This window comes from Rhododendron vialii, chromosome 3a (genome assembly GCF_030253575.1).
Source record: "Rhododendron vialii isolate Sample 1 chromosome 3a, ASM3025357v1".
Classification (NCBI taxonomy): domain Eukaryota; kingdom Viridiplantae; phylum Streptophyta; class Magnoliopsida; order Ericales; family Ericaceae; genus Rhododendron; species Rhododendron vialii.
This window is the reverse complement of record NC_080559.1, coordinates 7,435,884-7,460,582: the sequence shown is the minus strand read 5'-3', so window position 1 is coordinate 7,460,582 and position 24,699 is coordinate 7,435,884. Positions and strand designations below refer to the sequence as shown.

Below are 24,699 nucleotides of genomic sequence, written 5' to 3'. Positions count from 1 at the left end.
CTGATTCATAATCCGCATAAAAGTACTTGGCGCATTAGAAAGGCCGAATGGCATAACTAACCACTCGTAAAGGCCATCCTTGGTTTTGAACGCTGTCTTTCGCCCGATCGGATATGAATCTGATGGTACCCACTTCGCAGGTCAATTTTTGAAAACCACTTCGACCTATATAACATATCCAGCATATTATCCAAACGCGGAATAGGAAACCTGTACTTGATGGTAATCTTGTTAATAGCTCGACTATCAACACACATACGCCAACTACCATCCTTTTTTGGCGTTAACAAAGCTGGAACACCACAAGGACTAAGACTCTCTCGGATATGCCCTTTCTGCAATAGCTCTTCTACTTTTTCTCTCAAGATCTCATTCTCTTTAGGACTCATACGATAATGTGGTAAATTGGGTAGACTTGCCCCAGGCACTAAATCGATCTGATGCTGAATATCCCTCATGGGAGGGAGCTCATTAGGCACATCATCAGCAACCAGCTCCTCAAACTCTTCCAGTAACGGTTGTATCTGTTTAGGCACTGAAATCACTGCCTCATTCTTTCCGTGCACAACCAACGATTTAACCACCATTGCATAAACCTGTTTAGACTCTTTCAAACCTGCAACAAACTCAACTTCGGAACTAGCAACGGTTAAAAACGAGGACCCCGCTACTTTAGATGGCTTGACAGACACCTTATGATTGGTAGGTACCATAACAACCTTACGGGACTCCCAATTAAAGCAGTAAGTGTTGTCACGACCCTTATAAACAACGTCGACATCAAACTGCCAGGGCCTACCTAACAATACATGACTAGCATCCATCTCTATAACGTCACAAATAACATTAGCTCTATAAAATTTCCCAATTGAAAGAGGAAGTTTACAGACTTGAGTTACCTTCACCGTGGGACCCTTTTTGATCCACCCAATGCTGTAAGGCGCAGGATGGGGTTCCGTTGGCAACTTCAGATGCTCTACTAGTCTCTTCGCCACAAAATTCTCGCAACTTCCGCTATCCACAATCAAATCACAAACTTTCTGGTTGACTAAACAGCGCGACTGAAATATGTTGTGACATTGGCTGGAATCCTTTGATTTTGGCGCGAACAGCACCCATTGAACCACACAATTGACCCGCTCCCCATCTTCTTCGGCATAATCCACATCATCAGGATCATCCTCAGAGCCATCCTCAACAAGCTCTTCTTCTTCTACCAGGCCTACTTTCCTATCTGGACATGCATTAGACAAGTGACCGGGTTTGTTACACCAAAAGCACTTGTCACCCCTCGGTTTGGCGTAAGGGTTCGGATCCTTGGCCACGTTTCTGTTATTAGAGCTACTTGTCTGGTTAGGTCCTCCAAACTTCGCTCCACCACCAGCAACACTTTTTGATTGAAATGCTGGAACCGCTGGTTGTTTTTCCTTCCCCCTTTTAGAAGAAGGAACAAACGACTCCCCCGGGCCTCGGCGGAATCCTGAACTGGTCGGTTTATGCTCAAACTGCTCGGCCTTCAAAGCTAGGTTATAGGCTTCCTCGACATTCCACACAACTTGCAACCCAATTCTCTCCTGAATTGAAGGCTTCAATCCATTCATGTATCTGGCTACGCGCTGACCTTCGGTTTCATTGAGATTATTACGATCTGAAAGTCGACTAAATTCAGTCGTGTAGTCAAACACGGACTTAGATCCCTGCGAACAGTTTTGATATGACCGGAATAGATGTTGATCATAATTAGGTGGCAAGAATCTCTCCATCAACAGTTGCTTCATTCGGCGCCATGTCCTCACAGGCTCTCTTCCCTGCCTGTACCGTTTCGTTTGTAACTGATCCCACCAAACTGCAGCGCCGCTCTTCAACTTGTAGGCGACCAACTTCACCTGTTTAGTCTCAAAAACCTCCATCATATTAAGAAATCTCTCAACCTCAGAAAGCCAATCAAGAAAGTCCTCAATATGCAGATTACCGTTGAACGTGGGAAGATCCACCTTCACTTTGTAATCATCAAACCACTGTTGTTGCCGTGCTGGACGGCGCCCTCCCTATTCCTCTTCTTCATCTTCAGGTTCAGAATCTTCGGTATCAGCACGATGACGAAGATGCCTTGCAACCCGTCGATCACCGGGTGGGCGTCGGGCAAATCCTTTGGCGCGCTCCCGATCCTGGTTACGAGGTTGACGATGGGCAAACCCCACCGCGCGTTCCTCCTCAACCCTTTCTGGTCTTTGGCGATTTTGTAGAGTCATTTCCTGTAGCAACTCATGGATCTCAGCGAACTAAGTATGAGTATTCTGATGGATCTCAGTCAATTATGCCTGTTGATCCTCCACCATCCTCCTTAGGTCAATAATCCCACAACCAACGTCAATGGGTGTGTCTTCTTCTGTGTTTGGTGCCATCGAACCAGGCAAAGCGTGGCTCTGATACCACTTGACGCAACAGAATTCATGAAAAGACTAGTTGCGTATTAATCGAACAAATAATAAGCGAATGATAAACTCGAGTCCACGAGAGAAAGAGACAAAGTCTGAATAATATTGATTAAAAGTTGCTTAAACATTAGGTTACAACCCCTTTTATAGGAAAAAGACGTAACCCTAGCAAAACCCTAACTCAAAAACGAAAATTCCCAAAATTTGGGGAAATTAATAAAATTGAAAAAATGAAAGAAAAACATGACTTTCCCAAAAAGAATCAACTTCTACGGAATAATACGCTAAAAGTTATTAACGAAACAAATATTTTCTAAAACGGCAAAAATGTCCAATTGGAGGCCTAAACGAAGGAATTAGGCCGAAAAACACCGTTGATCATCAACTAGGGTTCATGAGTATTGATCGCAGCGCGAAAATAAGTCAGCCCGCCAAGTTTGGGTCCGATCCAAACTTGTCCGAAAGTTGCCAAATTGGGTAATTTGAAATTAAACAACGTTTGGGCTTCCGAGGCTTCGACCGGTCCAATTGATTATGAAATTGGGCCTCCACGTGTTCTACATAAGCAATTATGATATTATTCTTGCATAATAAACTATACGGCACATTTTTAGAGAATTCTATTCTATTAAAAAGGAAATGCAATCAAATGAAACAATTGAGACATAATATCCTAGACTCAAGCAACCTAAATCATGGTTAGAAATAAAGAAAAATAAACTAGGCAACTAAATAAGAATCCTATCATTGTTATAGTTAGGCATCTGAGATTTTCTTTTCAGTTTGTTAATCCCCCTTGCACTCAAGGACATTTCAGGATATTCTTTTTTATGCTTCACACTATTTAAGAAATTATTCCTCATGATTAGAGGCAAGCCGAAAGGTTGCTCTCATTTTTTTATGTGTGTGATTTGGGTTCACATGATACGCATCTATTATGTCATGAACATATATTGGGCATACATGTTAGTCTCGCTCATGCATGTTTTCTCACTCATGCATGGTACGGGTACAACAGTAGTTTACACCAACAAAAACGAACTCAAAAAATGAAAAATGAAAAATAGTATTGACTCTCAGCAGAACAATAAAAAGCACATCAAAATCACCCCTTAGAGTACCACAATTCCTTCTACTGGCAATCAATTCAATCCTTTAGGCCAATTACATCATACAAACCCAATAGTTTTCCACTACAAACGCAATTTGATCTAGTTAGTGTTGACTAAAAAAAGCATAATCAATCTGGACCGACTCTTCGCGCGAATAGTTTTTTTATAATCCGGACCGTCCAATACACTTTGGATGCACACGATTTAGTTCCGTAAATACAAATATACAGGAAGGTCCGTAAATAAGTTTTTCTGTTCCATGAGACCAATACCATTGTTTTGGGAGGAAACTGTTGGGTAGTCCTTGTATGATGAGGCATGAATCACATGCGCCCCAAACCCATCAAAATTTAGACCGAAAACAAAACAAAAATCAAAGGCGTGTGATGAAAGTAGCCCACAAAAGACAATGAATAAGATGTGGTAATGTCCATTATAAAGTGAACATTTAAAACCAAAAAAAAAAATTTGATTGGAAACTATGAAATTGAAATTTGGGGTGTTTTTTTAGATGTTTCCGGAACCGCCCCGTATATCTCTATATTTATAATTGTAGATGCATACAATATCATACCTCATAGCTATTGCAAAAGATAAAGTATTTAAACCAAAAATTAAATTATTTTATAGATGCATACAATCTTAAAAGAACACTTATGAAACTTTTCATGAAGAAAATCTTGAACCAGCAAATGTTAGATTTTGTTTTAAAAACGTTGGGCAGGCAAGATAATATAATTTAATTGTTTTTAAGAAAAAAAAATTGTTATGATTCTAAAGAAAATTTGAAATTTGGGTAGGGCGCCAATCTCATCCGCCGCTCAGTACGTCATTTAAGGCTACAGTAAAAAGCTTGGCAAAACTGACTTAACAAAAGTCAATCTCCCTCCTTGGAAATCGTAGTCATCGTCCACACCTCAAATCCGTTACAAAAGTGCACTTATTATAATCCTAGGTTTGTGATAAATACATCAAGACGAAGAAAGATTTGCATGGTTTCTTCCGTAAATTTGTCGCCCCTATACAACCCCAGCTTAAAACTTGCCAAGGCATATTTGGCAATCCTCGATTCTAGGCTCATGTAGCCACAAAATGTCCAGGCCATAGGCATAATATATCACTGCAAATAATATACTCTAAAGTCAACTCTAGCTTAACTAAATGATCTCCAGTGTTGGCGCCGTGGTAGTCACCTGGCAATCAGGGGATTCGGTCCGCTTCCGCTCTCAGTGCTTTTACTTCATGTGTCGGACCAGTCCATATGGAGCTTTGCCTTGCCTTAAATTGAGCCCCTGCAAGTGTAAGCACCCCAGATCACTCAATCCATTGGGCTGGACACCTAGTCAGACAAGGCAAATTGCCCTATACGCCACTTGATCGAGCCAAAGGTAGAAATTGGCCTCGCATCAGACTCTTCAAACGTGGGACCACTTGCCAAATTTTTACATTTCCTACGGTTGCTCTTTTTCTTTGGCTAGTCACTGTTTCCTTGCTACATGATAGTATATTATTATTATAATATATATACTACGATGCCTTAAATGCATGAGAGGCAATCCACCACTTAAAAAATAATAATACACAAAATACAAAACCTTCTATAATAATATGTGTTTATATACTTTATTTGGTTCTATGACTCTCATGTAAAAGCCCTTGGAACAAATATTAATTATGATCCTTTAGAATAAAATGATTAGAAAAATAAATTTTTCGTATTGATTCAAATGGATTGAAAATTAGAGCACTTATTTTTTTAGATAGTTTATATATTAAAAAATAATAAATAACAAGTAAACAGTTGCTCGGAATGGGATAGTTTGGTGCTTTTTTTAGAATAAAGAAATAATATTTTTAATGGGATAATTTTAATATAGAGAGCCTGTTGCAGTAAACATTTTAAAAGTGAGTAGCTAAAGTAATAAAATGACTTTTCGCTCTCTAATTTGGTCTAAAATTTAAAGATACTGGTGCGGACGCTCTTACACTAACCAACGGAATGGATGAGATACAATTATTTAAATTCTTTTTCATATTTGTTAGTTTTTTGTCAATTTTTTGAGAATTATTGCATCGTCATGACAAAAGGAATTTAAAAAGTAAAAAATTATGATTGAAACTTAATTTTTTTTGAATAAAGACAAAAATAAGCCAATAAGCTAATTTCGTCTTTATTCAAAAAAAATTAGATTTCGATCATAATTTTTTACTTTTTAGATTTCTCTCGTCATGACGGTGCAATAATCTTCAAAAATAGACAAAAACTAACAAATACGAATTTTTTTTTGAATAAAAACAAAAAAATAAGTCAATTAACTTATTGAGCCGAACGGGGCATTAGCCCCAAAAGTTTGACATAACACACCGCCCTCCCTCGAGCATTCTTTCACATTTACACATTCCCCAAATCGTTAGAAGTCAAGGTGAAGTCATGGTCTTGGCTGCTTGTCAGAAAGTAAATTCACACATATCTATACTCACCGTATCATTGCATTAGCAATGCCTGTGACTCCCCATGTGAGAGATTCGTTTACGATCGTTCTCACTGTGAGTTCGACCTCGACATGGGAATATGAGATGCGCGTGCACAGGATCCAACACCAATACCACCCGCTCGACCTCCTGGGACCCGGAAGTTTTTAAATCTAAATTGCTACAAGTTTTGCATCAAACCATGCAATGGAATTCTCTTACAAATGTGCCCAGTGCAATGATTTTGCCTTGACGTTGAGTCATTGAGTGTGGTTCCTTGTCACTTGTCGGGGCCTATCGAGTGCGTGAAGCTCACAAGCACCTTCTGGCCATTATTTCTCTGGGCTTGCAATCGAATGCAGTGTATGCAATTTCATATTGGATACTCGATGTGATATGTTGCCACCTGCTGTCAAGCATAGGTACCACGAACATCCATTCATGTTTCTGTTCGGCTCCGAAATGGCTCAAGGGCTGAGCGGGCGTGCCAAGACTGGGAATTGGTTTTTTTTTTTGGGTGTTTGTTTTAGAGTGAAATTGTCAGAAAATCCCTTTCTTGACTAAGAACTCATCATGGAGGAAATTTTGGAAAGATTTGTTCCTTTCAAATTCTTTTTTTTTTTTGCTCGGCATTCCTTTCAAATTCTTAGGAAACAATTTTTACAAAACAAAAGAATAGAATATTGTTTGGCTGTTTGTGTTTTCTATAACGGTTACAAACTGTTTTTGGGAGAGTCACTGTTTTTTCTTGTTTCCTTTTGTATTGGGTTTTGTATGTGTATATTTTGGGGTTTTCAAGTTCTACTTTTGGGGGTTATTTGGTTAGGGAATTTGTTGGGAATTGGTGTAAATCTCATGTAGGAGAGTTAATGGGATTGTTTGTTTCTTTTGGGTTTGTGGTTGGATGTGATGATCAAATTTGGAGTCTGAGAAATGGTAGACATGCTTGTGTAAGTATGTGTTCAAATAGAAAGTATGCTAGGATCCAGGCATGTTGCAGAGACAAAGAGATCAAAATCAAAGGAAAAAAAATGTAGACTACCGAACCCGTTTTTTCAACTTATTTGACAGCAGAACAAAACTCATGTGTACCGTTAGCCAAAATGTAGAATTGATTGTTCATGAGGTCTTTCAATTCTTCTACCTGCGTTCAAGTGTTTTAATCTTGTCCTAAAAATGTAATGGAGATTTTTTGTTTGGGAGAGACATTTGGTATTATATTGCTCCTGTTCGATACAAAAGTTGTGATAATCTATGCTTTTCCACCAACCCCCCCAAAGTTTAGATTACATGTTTATGTGTAGAGTTTGGGATTTGAAGCAATAGTTTGATATAGTGGGTTGTGCGTGTGTTATCCCTCCAGACCATCTGTAAGTTGTATGCAAATCAAACCATGAATTGTGATCTGATGAAAGAATGAATCATGAATCTTTTGTCAATTGTGAAAGGTTTAAACAACATCGTTTTATGCATTATGCGGACAAAATAGCAACAAAACTAAACTGAATCATAGTGAATTGCATGAATTGTTGTGAACCAAAGTGAATCACAAACTAAAAATTCCTTTAGTGTCCGATTCTTAGTTTGATTTGTTAATTAGGGAATACCATAATCTGTAGGTCTGTGTGGGCGTGTGAATACTGTTTTTTTCTTTTTTGGTTTTAGCCTTTTGTAATTTATTCAAGCATTTTGGTTGATCCAGGGCTTGAATCAAGGACCAAAAATCAAGGTGCCAATTGTAGGAAGAGCATCGTTGAACCTTGCTGAATTCGCTTCTAGAGTTGAGGAAAAAGATTTTGATCTTAAAATTCCTCTCATCTCTGGCAGTGCAGCTGAGCCTTCACTTCATGTATGTGCCATTTGCAGAACTATGTTACTTTATGCTTCACAAGTTTATTGGTTTATCAATCTAGTTTTTATGAAGAACACAAGAACAATACTATTATAGCTTCTTTGGATGGTGAGAAAGAAAGGATTGAGGTTTCTCACTGAATCTCACCATCTTGGTGAGAGATGGTGAGAAGCAAAATGGACTAACAAATTGATCATTACTCACCTCTTTAACCTTTTGTTTCTTTTGCCTTTCCATCATATTACAGATATCTCTAAGTTTATTGGAGCTGAGGACTGGTCAAGAATCTGCAGTTATAGTTCAGAGATCAGTCTGTCCCCCACCATCAAATTCCCCTCTCCAGTCGACTGACCCTCCTCTATCCACAGATAAAGATGAGCTTTCTGTACTCAAGGCCGGTCTGAGGAAAGTGAAAATTTTTACGGATTATGTTTCGACTAGAAGGGCAAAAAAGCCTTGCCACGAGGAAGAAGGCAGCGAGGCCAGGAGTGAAGATGGTGATTACACCTACCCCTTAGACTCGGACTCGCTCGACGAGTTTCCAGAAGGAGAATCTGATGAGGGGAAAAATGAAGACTCCCGTATTAGAAAATCGTTTAGCTACGGCACATTGGCTTATGCGAATTGTATTGGCGGATCGATTTACTCTGATATGACGGAGGATGAAGATTGGATTTACAGCAACCGCCGAAAATCAGACGTGGGTTGCTCACAAATGGAGGATTCTGCTACTTCTTCTACCTCTGAGCCTTCTTTGTTCCCAATGTCGAAGCGCAGTATCATCTTGCCTTGGAGGAAGAGGAAGCTTAATTTCAGATCTCCCAAGGCTAAAGGTGAGCCACTACTAAAGAAGGCTTATGGAGAAGAAGGCGGGGATGACATCGACTTTGACCGTAGGCAGCTAAGTTCTGATGAATCTTTTTCTTTTGGGGTAAGAACTGTCGACATTTCCTTTTCTGTTTTCAAGATTTTTGTTGCGGTAAATACTTCATTTTATCAAGTTGTTGAAGCAAAATTGCTCTACGTCTCAAGAATGATGTGATAGTATCTACTATACGGGAAGACGACAATTCCTGTTATTTCCCATTTTTTAAACTTGAACCTTCGCAAAACTGTTCCTTAATGATATATGCAGTTTATCTATCTGAATAAGTTAATGTATATGATCCTAAGAATTGATTGCAAAGTTCTTCATCCGGGGCCTTTCAATTCCTAGATAACAAAAAATATTTAGTTGATATTGTTGCATTATATAACACACATATCTGTCATACATTTCACAGCGGTGTGGGGTCCATTTAAACATTTTCGTCAAAATGGTATCGTTTCAATCCAATGGTTGAGGTGCACTCTTGACTCTCCAAGTTTTTAGTTAGCGAGCCTACACTTTCCAATGTATTACACAACTGTAACCAGATGTCTCCTTTCCCCCCCTCCTGAGTCGCCTTTGGGGTGTTGGAGACCAATTGGATTTTGTATCCTCACACCAGCCAATTTCTCATCTGGATATTGTATCCTTCTGATGTGTTTCTTTTTATGCCTGACGAGAGTGTCTGGACTCTGGGTTGCCTCCAGGTACGGGTTATCTGCTAGCAAATTGCCAATGCCTATGACACCAAACCAGGACACAGAAATGTGAATGAATTGTTTTCAGTGTATCGTGGATTGGAATTTTAATTTTTGGCATTATGTGCCTTTTACTCACCCGATAGGTGAGGTGGTTAGCAGAATTGTGTATAGGTGATCCATTTAAAGGAATTCTACTGGTTGAAAAAAAATCATTTATGTTTTTAGTTTTGTAACTGAAAAACAACAAATGGTAGCTACAGAATCAGTAAATTAGGTTCTTCATTATATTTAGAATGATTGGATGCATCCATTTCCATATTAGAAATACTAATGAAAGAGATGGTCCATAGAAGAATTTTTCAAAAATCATAGGGATCTGATTCGATAATAATAATGAAACTAATAGAGAAAATTTGAAAACATTGGAGAGAGTCATAAACACCTGGGCTATTCCATGGCTCCATCCTGGAATATCAGTATTATTTGTCAGGTCGAAGTCTCACTGGTGGGAGAAAATCTGCGCAAGTTTTTTGGCTGAAGAGTTATAAATTTTCTTTTCTGGGTACTGTGTAGAAAGTGTACTTAAGCTGGGTAGTCTTTGGGGGCATTGAAAGATGAAGAAGCGGCCTTAGATTTAGGAAGATCGGCATGTTCGTTTTTTGGATTATGTTGAATTGTTTAGTGTATGTCGACGTAAAAGCTTACATTAAAAATGCATTATGATGACCAGTTGACCACTGTTAGGATGACTTTTTCTAGTAACCAAAATGAAAGCAATTGGAGGATATGTGACATTCCGTTGCGAACTGTTCAGTTCTTAGAAATTTACACGGAGACATCAGCCATGTAAGGTTTTGTATGTACGAGTGCCAAGACTTCTGAAGGATGACGCTTATTTGTTTGGTATGTGATCAATTTTTAGAAGTCAAATTAGTGGTTGCAGATAAGTATGGGGAAACTAGCATCTACACTTTAAGATGCACCTAAGCTCAACTGCTTAGCTAACCAAGGATGATGGTAATTTGATAAATGTAGCTCTCATTTGCCCTTAGCATTTTCACTGTTCAGGTCTTGCTCTAAGTAGGGCCTTGCATTACTGCTTCGGTTGATGCACTAGGCCACTAGGGTGCAATGGCCCAGTTTTTAAGAATTGGCAATTGACGCATGAATAAACCCTAGAATACCTGAATTCCACAGAAAGATTGATTTTTATGAATTGTGCATTCATCGGATGTAAGGTTTGGATGCTTGTGGTCAGATATTGTTGGGAAGTGCCTTTAGGCAAGGGTAATTTGCTAAGTAATGTGAGGACCATAAAGGTTTTTTTTTTCCCTGTTTCCCTTGTGCGGATAGGTTTCTTTGTTTCATTGGCACGTTGGTGCTACCTTTTGATTGTCATGTATTTTGTGCCAGCGCTTGATATTTCTAAGACACCAGCTATTACTTCAACTCGGATCCTATTTTTCCATGATATGTTCTGTAGAAATAAATGAAACAACCTTTAGTTTTTTGCCTTCTTCTAATCTTATATAGAATGAAACTACACAGTCATGACAATACAAATAATGATTTCCATTTTGGCAGTGGCAAAAGACCGACGAAGACTCAAGTGCAAATCGTTGGTCGATCTCCGAGTTCGGGGATGACAATTTCGCCATTGGCAGCTGGGAACACAAAGAAGTCACAAGTCGTGATGGACACATGAAGCTTGAAACTCAGGTCTTCTTTGCCTCTATCGATCAGCAGAGTGAACGGGCAGCGGGCGAGAGTGCTTGCACCGCCCTGGTTGCTGTCATTGCAGATTGGTTCCAAAATAACAAAGACCTCATGCCCATTAAGTCACAATTGGACAGCTTGATCCGCGATGGCTCCTTAGAATGGAGAAACCTCTGTGAAAATGAAATGTACAGATTACGTTTCCCTGACAAGCACTTTGATTTGGAAACGGTTCTCCAAGCCAAAATCCGCCCTCTCTCTGTAGTTCCTTCAAAGTCCTTCATTGGGTTTTTCCGTCCGGACGGGATTACGGATGAGGGTAAATTCGTCTTTTTGCAAGGCGCCGTGTCTTTCGACAACATTTGGGATGAGATTAGTCATTTAGGGTCTGAATGCCTTTTCATAGTCAGTTGGAACGATCATTTCTTCGTGCTTAAGGTCGAACCAGAAGCTTATTATATTGTTGACACGTTGGGAGAAAGGCTATACGAGGGGTGTAACCAGGCGTATATCTTAAAATTTGACAAGGATTCTATGATTTACAAACTAATGGGGTCCACGCAATCTTCGGAAGAATTACCTCCTGCCAATCAGCAGATAGTCGATGGTACGGTGGAAACTAAGAACCAAACGGATCCCCAGATTAACTCCAAGGAGGGTTTTCTAGTAGAAGGGGCCGAGTTAATGAAGAGTGAAGATAGGGAGGAGGTTCTTTTTTGCCGCGGGAAGGAGTCGTGTAAGGAGTACGTAAAGAGCTTTTTGGCTGCAATCCCAATAAGGGAATTGCAAGCGGATATCAAGAAAGGTTTGATCGCTTCGACGCCTCTTCATCACCGACTGCAGATCGAGTTTCATTACATACAAGTACAACCACCACAGCCACAGGAACTTCCACAAACGGAAGCAGCAGCCGCGATGATGCTTTTGTTTTCCGAAAACGGAGAGCATTCCCCACCAAAAGAACCGGTCACTGGTGATCCGATGAGTAGTTGAAGTTCTGGAATAACCGAGGTTTGCTGCGTATGGACTAAGTGTAAATGTTAGCGTGTGCGTTTATCTAACGTGTTTTTAGCTTTTTTTACTACTTTTTTAGCGCGAGGTTGCTGGGCTAAAAGTATGAGTCCATTTCAGCCTCTTTGGAATGGTTTTAGACTTTTAGGATAGAAGGGTTGTGTTTCTCACTTATGTTTCTGTGTTTGTGTGGCATTGCCCTTTTATTTTTTTCCATCTTTGTTGAAAAGGGGATAATAGACTGTACTCTTCTTGAAGTGAAACTCCTTTTAACTTTCCATATCTATTCTAGTACAAGTTTTCTTGAATTCCACCAAGTACTCCCTCCTTTTTGTTGTGTGACGATGCTTTATAACATTGCAAAATGTGGCGCAGACTGTAAAGACAATCCTGGTACTTTGTTTCATTTATAATTGGTAGGAGTAATTGTACATGTGATGACCAGGGTTCGATAGACCGCAAGAAAGGAATTTCTTGTGAATCTCCTAATCCTGGCGTGGATAGCCTTTGACCAAATCGGAAAAGAAATTAGTCAAGATGCGTATAAACTGACTTAGACATCCTTGGCCGTCGAAAAAAAAAAAAAACGATCCATGGTTATTGACGGATGGGAATCTGCAATGGCATATGCTTTGTTGCATTTTGGATTTCATTCTCAACTATTTAGCTTGTGGGCAGATGTTCCTTTCCCATGTGGGCTGTTGCTCTTTTTGGTAGTTTTAGATGACTCCCCCCAATGTGGCCTGTATAAAAGGCAATGAGAAGATTCTCTAGTTTGCTTTTTATTTCTACATTTTTGCCAAAATTTATAGCCGAAGTTACACTCATGTTACTCTTTGTTGTGTCCCTCATTCCCAATTTTGGAGGGAAAGAATATTCACATTAAGCACCCTGCGACCAATTTATGGGCGCATTCGAGAAACCATAAACAGAGGTGATAGGTTTATGGAGTAGTATATAGTACTAACATTTTACCCAAACTAATATAGGACAATGTGAGTTTTACTTAAGAGGGCGTTTTTCGCTAAGTAAGCAATAAGTTGTGAACCACAAAATTTTTGGTTGTCCTTATTCATTTTTTTTTTCTGCATATATTAGTTTTGTGCCAAATTTTTATGTATTATGGGTTCGTATCAACGAGAGGAATCGAAAAAGTAAAAATTAATTTGACTTTTACGCAAGTGAAGCAGGACTGGAGGAGTGGCGTGACTGGAGTCCCTTTAGCAGCAGCCCAAAAAGAGGTGTTCGTTAGAAAAATGGATGCAGACCAAGGTTGTGAATACGATTTCGTACCAGATCGATACCGACCGATATGTACCAGATTGACGAGTAAAAGGTACAATGACCCTCCAATGCCGTAGCGGTCCCAATACAGGACGATACCGCCCGGTACTGTTATAAGTCCTAAAACCGTATTTTTCCCATGCTGGGTCATTTTGTAATAATGTCAAAATTAAATCCTAAAACCGTATTTTTCCCTCAATTCGGTGTTTCTATCTACTGTATTTCTAATCTAAACCCTAAAACCCAAATCACGCAGACATGGATCCGTGATAGTGAATCACTCACACTCACCATTCAAGTTGTTCCCTTTTTCACCTCATCTCCAGCTTGTCGCCGTCAAATCTCATCCACGGCGGAGTCGGTGCAGCGCAGCTAGTCCCCGCCGCCCGCCGGGATCTGAGCCACCCTCAACCGAAGGTACTCCCTCCAGGCTCCAAGTTTCCAACACTCTATTTGGTCGAAGTGTACACTGTTAAACCCAGTTTGATTTTTGATTTTGAACACCCAGTTTGATGTATGTATGCATTGATGATTAATACGTACGTGTTCTACTGTTCAATTTGAACACCCCATTCAATCGTTTCTGAACAACCAATAGCCAACACATGCCGAATGCTCCCCTGCATCTCTCTCTCTCTCTCTCACACTGATTGTTTATCACTATACAGACTGAAACTTGTAACGAATAGATCACTACACACAATTAAGTTACTTTGCGTGTGTTTTGTCAGATTTTATGATGAATTGCATGGTATGGGGAATTTTTGTGAGTTATAATTATATTATATATAATTGTAATTGTGGTAAATCCGAAACCGTACCCGGTATTTGACTGGTACGGATACATACCGGTAGGAAAACCGGTACCGGTACCATGGCCGGTACGGTATTCAAAACCTTGATGCCTACATTTGCATTATTCTAGGCCCACAAGTGACAAGTGACTAGCCAGAAGTGTTTAGCTGCACTTGACAACAACTTCAGCACCTGACAAGGTCAGCAAACTTCTCGTTAAGCCCGTTTTTTGTTGTACGATAATTGTACCTCAAAAGCTTCTCCCCCTTTGGCTTGATGTTTTGACGATTTTTTAGCTTGGTCATTTTAGTTATTCTAGGAACTTTTGTATGAACTTTTGAAAGCATTGTGCTTATGTTTATGTACATTTTAGGAACTTTTAAAAGCATTGTGCTTATGTTTATGAACTATTGGAAGCATACACATTATAGAACTTGTTGCGAAGTCTCGTTTAATATTATTGTGCTTGATGATAAATTTTTTTGTTTAGTTAGTAGAAATTGGTGTCCCCCTAGTGAGATTTTCTGGATCCATCCCTGTCTACCAGTGATTAGTGAAGACCAACAAAAGATTAATGGAGTGGGCAAGCAAAGTGATGAGTGCTGCGACGAGAGCTTCGAACAACAACATGGTGATCAACGTGCTGTTGGTGGGTGCATTTGTGGCGCTGAGCATGAGGTCGGTGAAGCAGCAAAGAGACATCGAAGCCCTAGAGTCCCAGAAAGATACCCTCCTCGTTACCAACAAGGCCATGAAGAAGTCCATGTGGAACTGGAAGCAACAACTCTTCAACGAAGCTTCTTCTCCCGACACCGCCACTGTCCCTCTCTCCAAGCTCAAAGCCATCTACGGCGAGTCCCCAACCACTCTCCATCCCAGTAACTCTCTCTCTCTCTTTCTCTCTCTCTTTGTGTGTGTGTATATCTATGTTACATGGACTCGGGTGCGGGTGCAAGTTCAAGCGTCGAACCTTCTTAAACTTAAATCTTAGGATACGTGGATATGTGTCCCCAACTTGGGTACGGGTACGGAGACACGTCCTGAACTCTTGTTTGTAGTATATATTGCATAATTTTTTTCAGATTATGTATAGTTTCCGCAAACTATGTTTACAAATGTATTTATACAAGAAAGGGTTAAGAAAATTATGTTTTTGCTATTTTCCTATTTCTTGTCTATGTGAAATACTCGAAATATCGCTTTTCTAGCTAATTTGATATTCCTTTTTTGTAAGTATCTTAACAATTAGAGGATCCGAGTGTCCAAAAAGATACGGGTGTCTGACACATCGACACGGGTACTTGAGCCAAAATGAAGGATCCATGTAACATAGGGGTGTATAATATTTTGTTCGTGGGTTTGGTGAGTTTTGGGTTACTTTATAGGGTTTTGGATTTCTAAGAGATGGGTGTAAGCTTAATTTGATTAATAGTCCAATTTGAACCCTTGGACTTAAATCCTTCAAAGGGTTTTGAGACTGGTTGCCCTCTATTTGGCTGCTGAGAAAGATGAGGAAACAAATGAAAGTAAAATGCTCAACCTCGATGTTTGGAGATGGGTAACTATATTGGTGGGAAAGTTACTTGGAAAAACTGGGAGAACTGAAATACATCTCCCTCCAACTAGTAGTTGTCCCTTTGTACACATACCAAGGTAGAGGTATTATTTTGGGTTAGTATCTACGGTTTTGGATTTCTGTGTCTTCTGGGTGGTTGTTGAGAAATGGGAGTGAACATAAAGAAATTGGCGGTTGTATGTTGATCCCTTTAATCCTTTTAATGGTTTTGACCGTTTTGGAAAATTTTGGCTCCTGAGAAAGTTGAGAGTCTTTAGACCGAATGAAGTTCCAAAATATTTCTTTGAAGTTGATGATTTGAGTGTGTTTAGTTGTCTTCTTGTTGGACGTAACACTGGGTTTGGCATGTCTATGCTTTTTTCGTTGATGAAAAATCGGACTAATTTGAAGAGATTGATAGTTGAATTGTATCCCTTGACCGTTGGACTTAAGACACTTCAATGGATTTCAACTGTTTGGTCTATTTTTGGCTGTTGAGAAAAAATGAGCAAATAAGCAATGTAGACGTGCTCAGAGTTGAGTTTTCATGATTTGGTATAGTAGCCATTGAAGTTTTACTTACTGTCTATGATGCACCGACACGGACACCGACACGGACACGGACACCGAAACCGACACCGGGACACGGGAATTCTAAAAAAATGGGGACACGGACACGGCAGGGGACACGCCACGTGTATATTTATTTATTTATTTATATATATAAATAAATAAATAATTATAGTTTAGCACCCAGAAATTTAAAATATATATAATTTGGTCCCAAATTTTTTTTACAAAATTACAGTTTGACCCCTAAATTTTTCAAAAATTACAGTTTGGCCCCCAAATTTTAAAAAAAATTACAGTTTGACCCCTGCCGTGTCCCCATCGGTGTCCCCGCCGTGTCCCCAGCGGTGTCCCGCCGTGTCCCCAGTCGTGTCCCCCTCAAAATTTAATATTAAAATATGGGACACGCCACGTGGCGTGTCCCGTACGTATCTCCGAGGTGTCCCGCGGTGTCCCCGTGTCCCCGTGTCCTGACACTGCGATACTTCGACCTTTAGAGGTGTCGGTGCTTCATAGAGTTACTGTTGAGTAGAGGTTTTGAAGATGAGAAATACACGTGTAGGAAGTTGATACTTTCAAAATTCTGTATGATGCATTAGCAATTAAATGGATGGTTTCGTTCATACTTGGGAATCATGGTGTCAAATTTTGTTCTCTTTTACATTTCGTAAGGTCCATAAGCAGTTTGTTTGTATATACATTTGTTTCTTCGGTACAACGATTAATCGCCCATTACTAATTAATATGCACCTATTAATTTGCACAGCCGTGTCGCTGTAACCATATCGTGTCGTATCCGTATCCGTATCCCGTATCTGTATCTGTGTTTCATAGCAAGCTTTAACAGTCCCCCGCACATGTGACCCCTGACCCGTACGCGTAGAGTTAAACAATGGATCTCTTACTTTTGGATCATAACGAAACTAGGTGCACTTAGGACACAAATAATGGGGCAATTAACCAAGAGAGTCTTGTCCAAAAGGCAAAAGCCTCCGAAACCTGAGTTTTGATATCATGTTAAAGCATCAATCTCCAAACCAATTGGCAATGAGTGGAAATGCCGCTCAAGATCATATACTGGTTTTGGAGGTCATAATTAACCAATGTGGACACCACCCGTCCGCATATTCCTCGTCCTTCATTTGAATCTCCATTTTCCCATTCATCATAATCATCTAATATGGGACAAGCTCTATCACCCGTCCACATATTGCCTTGGCGGTGCATAATACTAAACGCATGTCAATAACTTGGACGCTGATGTCATGTTTATTGGGAGCTAATATGTTGTTTCCTGTGATAAAAAAGAAGAAGTTGTTTTCTTGAACTGATTGTATCGTGAGGGGAAGACATCAATTACATGTGTGGAAGTGCAATGTAAATCCAATTGATTGAATCCTCTCTCTCTCTCTCTCTCTCTCTCTCTCTCTCTCTCTCTCTCTCTCAACCTATTATTTCTCTCATGATTTATGGTCATAGTACTGATTGTACAAATTGCCTTGATTGTTTGAATGCAGCTGTAGAAGCTGAGCAAGGGGGTGGAAAATCAACTGTATCTAAAATTGTAATCTGAAATCTGAAGTGCAACTTCGCCCGATGAAAATTTTGTTTCAGAGTCAGGTTCTACGGAAGTATGAAGGAGAGAAGTGTACCGATTTCAAAGATCTGAGTCATGTAAAGAGCATATTTCTTACTTCTGACATATCAAACTGGAAAATAATTTTAGTAGACGACGGGCTAGTACTACCATCTTTGGACAATGAATTTTTGAACTTGATTTGTCTTTATTTTTGCTCGTTTGTAGGTGGTGCTGAGGATGTTTCTTCTGTAACTCTCACACTCCCCCCTCCTCCGTGCGCACAGATGTGAATAAAATGAGTTTGAGCTAAAGCGTATGGATATATTCATGTGCTAGTTGTGTAAAAATAGTACTGTACTACTCAGGAGGAGGTGTTTATGATGCTGGCCAAATATTTGTAGCAGTCTGTCGTCAATAATCTCCTCTAGTTGCGTTTCATAAACAGTTGTGCTACAGGTACGGCAACCCATGTACAGCAGCCGCGTACTGATCCATTTTGCGCTCATTTCGGGTCTCACAAAGATGATCGGAGTCGCTCATTTTATTCTTAATATATTGTTTAGGGTCTTTGTAAAAAATCATTTCAATCCAATACCGGTAAGGGTATTTACGAATCATCCAACTTTGCTTCAAAAATTCAGGCCAAATTCTGAAGCAAAATTGTATGATTCGTAAACGCCCTTACCGGTATCGGATTGAGATGAAATTTTATAGGAACCCTAAACGATATATATTAAACAAAATGAGCGGCTCCGATCATCTTTATGAGACTCGAGACGGACGCAGAACGAATCTGTGCGCGGTTGCTGTATGGGGTTTGCTGTACCCTTATCATTTCTGTAATTGGTGTGATGAGGGTAGACTTTTTGTTAAACCAGGACTTGTGTGTGCACGTGGAAGAAACAACTTTCTTTTAGAATTTTATTAAGTTTAGTTTTGATCCGAGCCGTTTAAAAATTTGAAAAAAAAAAAAAAAAAACCCGTTCAAGAACTCCAAAAGAAAAAATCAAGTGAACACATGCAAAAATCAAAGGCATCCAATGGATATAGATGCTAGTCGGTTCTCTTAGCATTAGCCGGGGGAGAGGGATTCAATAAATCTAAGGACACATACATTTTTACACAAATTTTGCACATACATTTTTATGGGATCCACCTCGGGTTCCACCAATATGATCCGAACCGCTCATTATTTTTAAAATAATTTTTTAAGAATTTCTGTAAAAAATCAACTCGATAGGATATCGGTAAGGGCTTTTCCAAAAATAGTAGGGTGAAACAGTCTGATTCGCTCTGCTATTTCTGAAAAAGCCTTTACCGATATCTTATCGAGTTGGATTTTTTTACAGATTTTGTTAAAAAATTATTTTAAAAATAATGAACGGTTCGGATCATATTGGTGGAATTCGAGGTGGGCCCCATAAAAAATATGTGCAAAATCTGTGTAGAAGGTATGTGCAAGTAGCACAGCTGCACCAATTAATAACCCCCACCGCACCAATTCACCGCATACAAAATGGCACCGGGGTGCAAGGTTAAAGGCCCCAGGCTTACTTCCTTCTTACCTTGGTGCCGTGTAAATAAATGGGCATGATTTTGGGGTCCATTTCAGGTCCTAAAAAACGATTTAATCCACAAGTTAATTTTAAAAAAATTTCGTAAGGGTTTTTTTCAACATTCGTAGGGGCTTACAAATTCTGAAACAGCCCTTGTAGATATCAAATTGAGCTAATTTTTTTAGGAATTCATAAAAAAATATTTTAAAAATAACTTGCGATTTGAATTATTTTTGTTTGACCTGTAATAAGCCCTGCAAAATTCAAAAAAATCATTGCCCATTTTAATGGGTATCAAACAGGGAGTACATTGCTTCAGATTGTTTTGATTTTTACGAGGCCCATTACGGGTCATTCAAAGATTATTCAAACATCAATTATTCTTAAAATATTTTTTATGAGTTCTTGAAAAAAAAATTTGCTCAATCCGATATCGGTAAAAATAGTTTCAGAATTCGTAGGGCATCCTATGAATTCTGAAACACTCTACGAATTCTAAAACAGTCTATTGATATCAAATTGAGTTAATTTTTTCAAGAATCCATAAAAAATATTTTCAGAATAACTTGTTTAAATCATGTCGGTGCAATCCGAAATGTTTCCCATAAAACCATGCCCACTTATTCCGCACCAAACAAGGAACGAAGCAAGCCAATGGGGCCTCTGGCCTTGCACCAAAACGGTGCCGTTTTGTACTAGCCGTGGCTTGTTTCCAAGTTCAGGTGCAAGAGAGAGAGAGAAGCGTTGGCATGGGAGTTTCCTTTCAAATAGGAAGGACAAAAAGGTCATATATTTTTTAACTTAATTCGATCTCACGGTACTATTAATGATGTCGCTTGCTTAATTAGTTTCCTTAACAGTTAGAATCGAGGAATTCGAAATTAATACTTTGTTATAATAACGGTCAAATAATGTTTTTAGTGGAATCTTAAGCCCCAAGGAATTAAAAAGAGGAAAGAATCGAAAACAAGAAAAGGAAACCCATGATATCACAAAAAAAGAAAGAAAGAAAGAAAGAAAAGGAAACCATGCAAAACTATATATAATATACGTGACTTGATTCATCATCATTCTCATCATCATCACATAACACGAGGTACTGCTTACTATATTCTTCTCAAAGTCAATTTGAGTCACAGTTTTTACGGAAGGCTTGAACCAGTGAATAATTGGAACGATCAAGCCATAAATTTTGGTGTGAAGGTAAGTAATTCTTTGCTTATCTACGTAACTAGGTTTACAACTCTGAATTAAGAAAATTTGATCCAGTCTTAACAACGTTCATGGCAAGTAATTACCCAAATTTCATTATTTCTAAAATTTGAAAACAAATTTCGGTTGTCTTATTCGGAATGAAAATCTTACTATTTCTCCTTTTGTAGGGTATGACTTCTTCGCTTTGGAGCCCTGGGTTGTTCGCAGGGTTAGACGGCCAGTGTTTGTTGAGTCGGAAGACCCTCAACATCAACTTTCTTTTGTAGAGGACTAATATTTCAATCTTGGACACAAAAATTAACGGGTCCATAAATTTGGAGCCCACAAGACTTATGTCTTCAACAGTGTTCAGAATTTGTACGACAAATATCAGCATCAAATGTTGCATCAAAACCTTCATCCATCTAACTTAACATAAGACTGAGGCAAAAGTCGGTCAATATAACAACCCATATAAAGGTAACACCAAAACAACAAATTTACCACAGTTTACACAAATGAACTCTTAAGGAGCACATTCTTACTTTTTATAGCCATCCATCTCCTTAATGAAATGTTAGGATTATTTTTATCCAACGACTCACATTCTTCTTCATGAATCCTTTAGAAAAGTCTTCTAGAATTCTCTAGTCTATATTATGGGTGATTTTAGATCTATGAAAAGTCATATGTTAACTCTCAAGAGATACTTATAACAAAAAAAAGTATTAAAAAAAGTCATCGGAGTTATTTTCGATCAACCTATGAAATTATTAAAACATAGACATATATATCGGAACGGTTCCGGAGACCCCCTAAAAAAAATCTAAAAAAACATTCCAAATTTTCCGATCGAATTTTGATGATCCGAGCCGCTCAATGTAATCAGAATGATTTTAAGGATACCCGCGAGAAATCAGCAAAAATAAATGACTGGGAAGGGCTTCATCCGAACAGTTTTTTATTGAACGGTTCAATAAAAAAACTGCTCAAATCAAGCCCTTCCCATTAATTTTTTTTGCGAATTTCTCGCTGTACCTTTAAAATAACGTTCTGAACACATTAAGCGGCTTGGATTATCAAAATTCAATCGGAAACTATAAGATTGAGATTTGAGGTGTTTTTTTAGATGATTTTTTAGGGGTCCCCGAAACCACCCCGTATATCTATAGTTCTATACACTTGTAATAAAAGAAACTAGCATGGTAAGCCAAGACATAGTGTGAAATTCCATTATTGCCCTTGTAAGGTTTGCTCTTGCATGTGTTGAGCTGAGGGTAGTTTAGGTATTGTACGTTAATCCTAGGTTCTCTGGAATTTACCTAATCAAATGGTACTTTGTTCCAGATTTTACTACTGCCTCTCCCGGAATTTTAGGGTGTAAAGCCGAAACTTAGGGACAAAAGCAAAGAAAGTCTTAAGTCATGAGTGTATTTTCCCTGATTTAGGGAGTGATGCAGGGAGAGCAGAGAGATTGCTTCCTCAAGCATAATTGGTCCATGATTTAAGCAGTTCAAAACAGGTAGAATCCAATCCCTCTCTCTCTCAAACAACTCGATCGTTCTTCCTTCGCAGGTCGCCCATTGCAGGTTGCCCATTTTGCTACTCCCGGCTAACCCATCAATCATCATCCACCATCTCCTAACTGTGCGGACAACTTTCATCCACAGCCAAGTTACCTAAATTTTTGCGATACAGCCAAGGCAAAGCACGAGCCAGCCGCTTCTCAGGTTAGCTCTCACCATGTATTCCTTTGTCTGTAGTAATTAATTTGTATTAAGTCAATTTTTTTGGCAGCTAGGATGTATTTTGTATAGGGTTTTCTCATGTTTGGTCGATATACCATTGTCATAATAGAGGCCTTTTTTCCCTTCTTTTGTTTCGATTTGTGTAATTTTCTTTTGCTTCGATTTGGTTTTTTGGAGGATCTATAACTATTGGGTTTTCAGTTTGCAATTGTATTTTCAGGTATGATCTCGATCAGGTTTTGTTCCTCTTTCCGTTTTCCTATTTTTCCTGGTGCTTTTCATTTGTATATATACTGTATTCATTTTATATGCGAAAAAGTTTTTGAAAAAAAATAGAAAGACTGTTTGTCGTGATGAAAATACTGTATATGTGTTTGTGTGTGATGAGCTTGGTATGGAGTTTCAGATTTCCCATGATCGTCAAAAAGAATTGTGTCACAAAAATTTTCAAGAGAGTGTCATTCCTTATTTAGGATTGGTGTTGTGAATGGTAGATAATGAACCCAATAAGTGAACAATTGGTTTTAGATTGGTCTTGGCCTTAGTAATTCTAAGGCATTGTCTTAATTTGAAGATAAGGATAAATGGAGGTTTGGCACAAAAATAAACTTCTTGTTTGGCTCCCATTTACATTGACATTTGGTTGGGGTCATTGAGGTCATTGATTTGTGGTAATGCCTTTGGTCTCATGACCTCACACACACTCTCTCTCTCTCTCCGAAATAGTTAAAATGTACATTGACAAGCCCAATCCAATAATTAAAGTCAACTTTTTTCATTTATAATTTAGCTGAAGTTGTTGCGAATCTAGAAAAGCTGTTGCAAATTTGGAGGATGCATTTTTAGGTAACCATTTTATGCTTCTTCAAATACTCAAATCTGATGTAATTTCATGTGGTAGGATTTGTTTGATCGGCTGGAGAAGGAGATGAAAACCTATAGTCATAGTTCGTGTAATTGCTTGAGGCGTGCATGTAGCTGAGAAGCTGGAACTGGAAAGGAAATATATAGCAGTCTTGCTGAGTCACATGAAACTTGTAATAAGAGTGGTACAAATGAATATGGTTTCGAGAAATGGTCAAGAAAGGAAAAAGGAAAACCATTTGGAAATGCAAGGATGGATTCTATGATACTTAAATATTGTTGGAAGTTCTATGGTTGAATCTTCGTTCAATATGGATTTGTATTTTGTTTTTTTATTACTACATTACCATTAATGTATGAAAATAACCATTCCTACACCAAGTACCAATTAAACCAATGAGCACGCAGAATCGTGCGAAGCACGAGTATTAGACTAGTATATATATATATAATTGTAGATGCATACAATATCATACCTCATAGCTATTGCAAAAGATAAAGTATTAAACCAAAAATTACATAATTATTTTATAGATGCATACAATCTTAAAAGGACACTTATGAAACTTTTCATGAAGAAGAAAATCTTGAACGAGCAAATGTTAGATTTTCTTTTAAAAACGTCGGGCGGGTGAGATAATATAATTTAACTGTTTTTAAGAAAAAAAACTAGTACGATTCCAAAGAAAATTTGAAATTTGGGTAGGGCACCCAATCTCATCTGCCCCTCGGTCCGTCATTTAGCTACGGTAGAAAGCTTGGCAAAAACAGACTTAACAAAAGTCAATCTCCCTCCTTGAAATCGTTGTCATCGTCCACACCTCCAATCCATTACTAAAGTATGCTTATAATCCAAGGTTTGTGATAAATAGGTCCCCACTGCCACACACACACGTTAAATTTCTGACTTCGCTACTACCTTATTGAAACTCTGTTTGGTAATAGTTTTGTTTTTAGTGCGGATGACAAAGACTTCCCTACTAATATAAAAATGTTTCAAAATCACATAACACACCATACAACACTTTTTTGAGCACGAAATCATGTCTTGACAACATCCCCGGCCCATTGGCTAGAGCTTGCAAACCAAGAAAAAATGTATACAACACTAGACATCTTCCTTGACATAAGAGGAGAAAATAACACATCTTGAGGTTGATAACATTCTCTTGCATAGTTCTATACATATACATGCTAAAAATAAAGTCATTTACGAAATCCAATCAATAAAATATATAAATTATTAATTGTGCGCTTTAAGATATAGAAATGGCTTCTGAACAAACAAATAGAGCACGATCGATCCAACAATCATCGTATCTATAATCTTATCCTCAAGACAAAATGAGAAATTGAAAAGAAGGAAAGTTAAGAAGAAACATCC

General features: G+C 38.6%; 3 protein-coding genes and 1 long non-coding RNA gene across 10 annotated transcripts; 3 read left to right on the top strand and 1 right to left on the bottom strand.

Moving 5' to 3' along the window:
* Window positions 1-56: 56 nt before the first annotated feature.
* On the bottom strand, window positions 57-1,910 carry LOC131321083 (uncharacterized). Its single transcript, XM_058352098.1, has one exon. The coding sequence runs from the start codon at window positions 1,908-1,910 to the stop codon at window positions 57-59; it is 1,854 nt and encodes a 617-aa protein (XP_058208081.1).
* Window positions 1,911-6,727: 4,817 nt separating this feature from the next.
* LOC131318540 (uncharacterized) lies at window positions 6,728-12,481 on the top strand. Its single transcript, XM_058348382.1, has 4 exons — window positions 6,728-6,972; window positions 7,725-7,871; window positions 8,122-8,805; window positions 11,028-12,481. The coding sequence occupies exons 1-4, from the start codon at window positions 6,892-6,894 to the stop codon at window positions 12,150-12,152; spliced, it is 2,037 nt and encodes a 678-aa protein (XP_058204365.1). The 5' UTR covers window positions 6,728-6,891; the 3' UTR covers window positions 12,153-12,481.
* A 1,140-nt stretch (window positions 12,482-13,621) lies between these two features.
* On the top strand, window positions 13,622-18,264 carry LOC131318543 (uncharacterized). 7 transcript variants are annotated; one of them, XM_058348390.1, is made up of 4 exons: window positions 13,678-13,871; window positions 14,380-14,449; window positions 14,797-15,127; window positions 17,892-18,264. In XM_058348390.1, the coding sequence occupies exons 3-4, from the start codon at window positions 14,824-14,826 to the stop codon at window positions 17,945-17,947; spliced, it is 360 nt and encodes a 119-aa protein (XP_058204373.1). In that variant the 5' UTR covers window positions 13,678-13,871; window positions 14,380-14,449; window positions 14,797-14,823; the 3' UTR covers window positions 17,948-18,264. The 7 variants fall into 7 exon arrangements, with proteins under 7 accessions (XP_058204375.1, XP_058204373.1, XP_058204376.1 ...); XM_058348393.1 differs by having other exon boundaries at window positions 14,744-15,127; XM_058348389.1 differs by having other exon boundaries at window positions 14,740-15,127.
* Window positions 18,265-22,074: 3,810 nt separating this feature from the next.
* On the top strand, window positions 22,075-23,690 carry LOC131318539 (uncharacterized). Its single transcript, XR_009197722.1, has 4 exons — window positions 22,075-22,225; window positions 22,279-22,433; window positions 22,629-22,671; window positions 23,353-23,690. It is a non-coding gene; the product is annotated as an uncharacterized LOC131318539 (long non-coding RNA).
* Window positions 23,691-24,699: the final 1,009 nt, after the last annotated feature.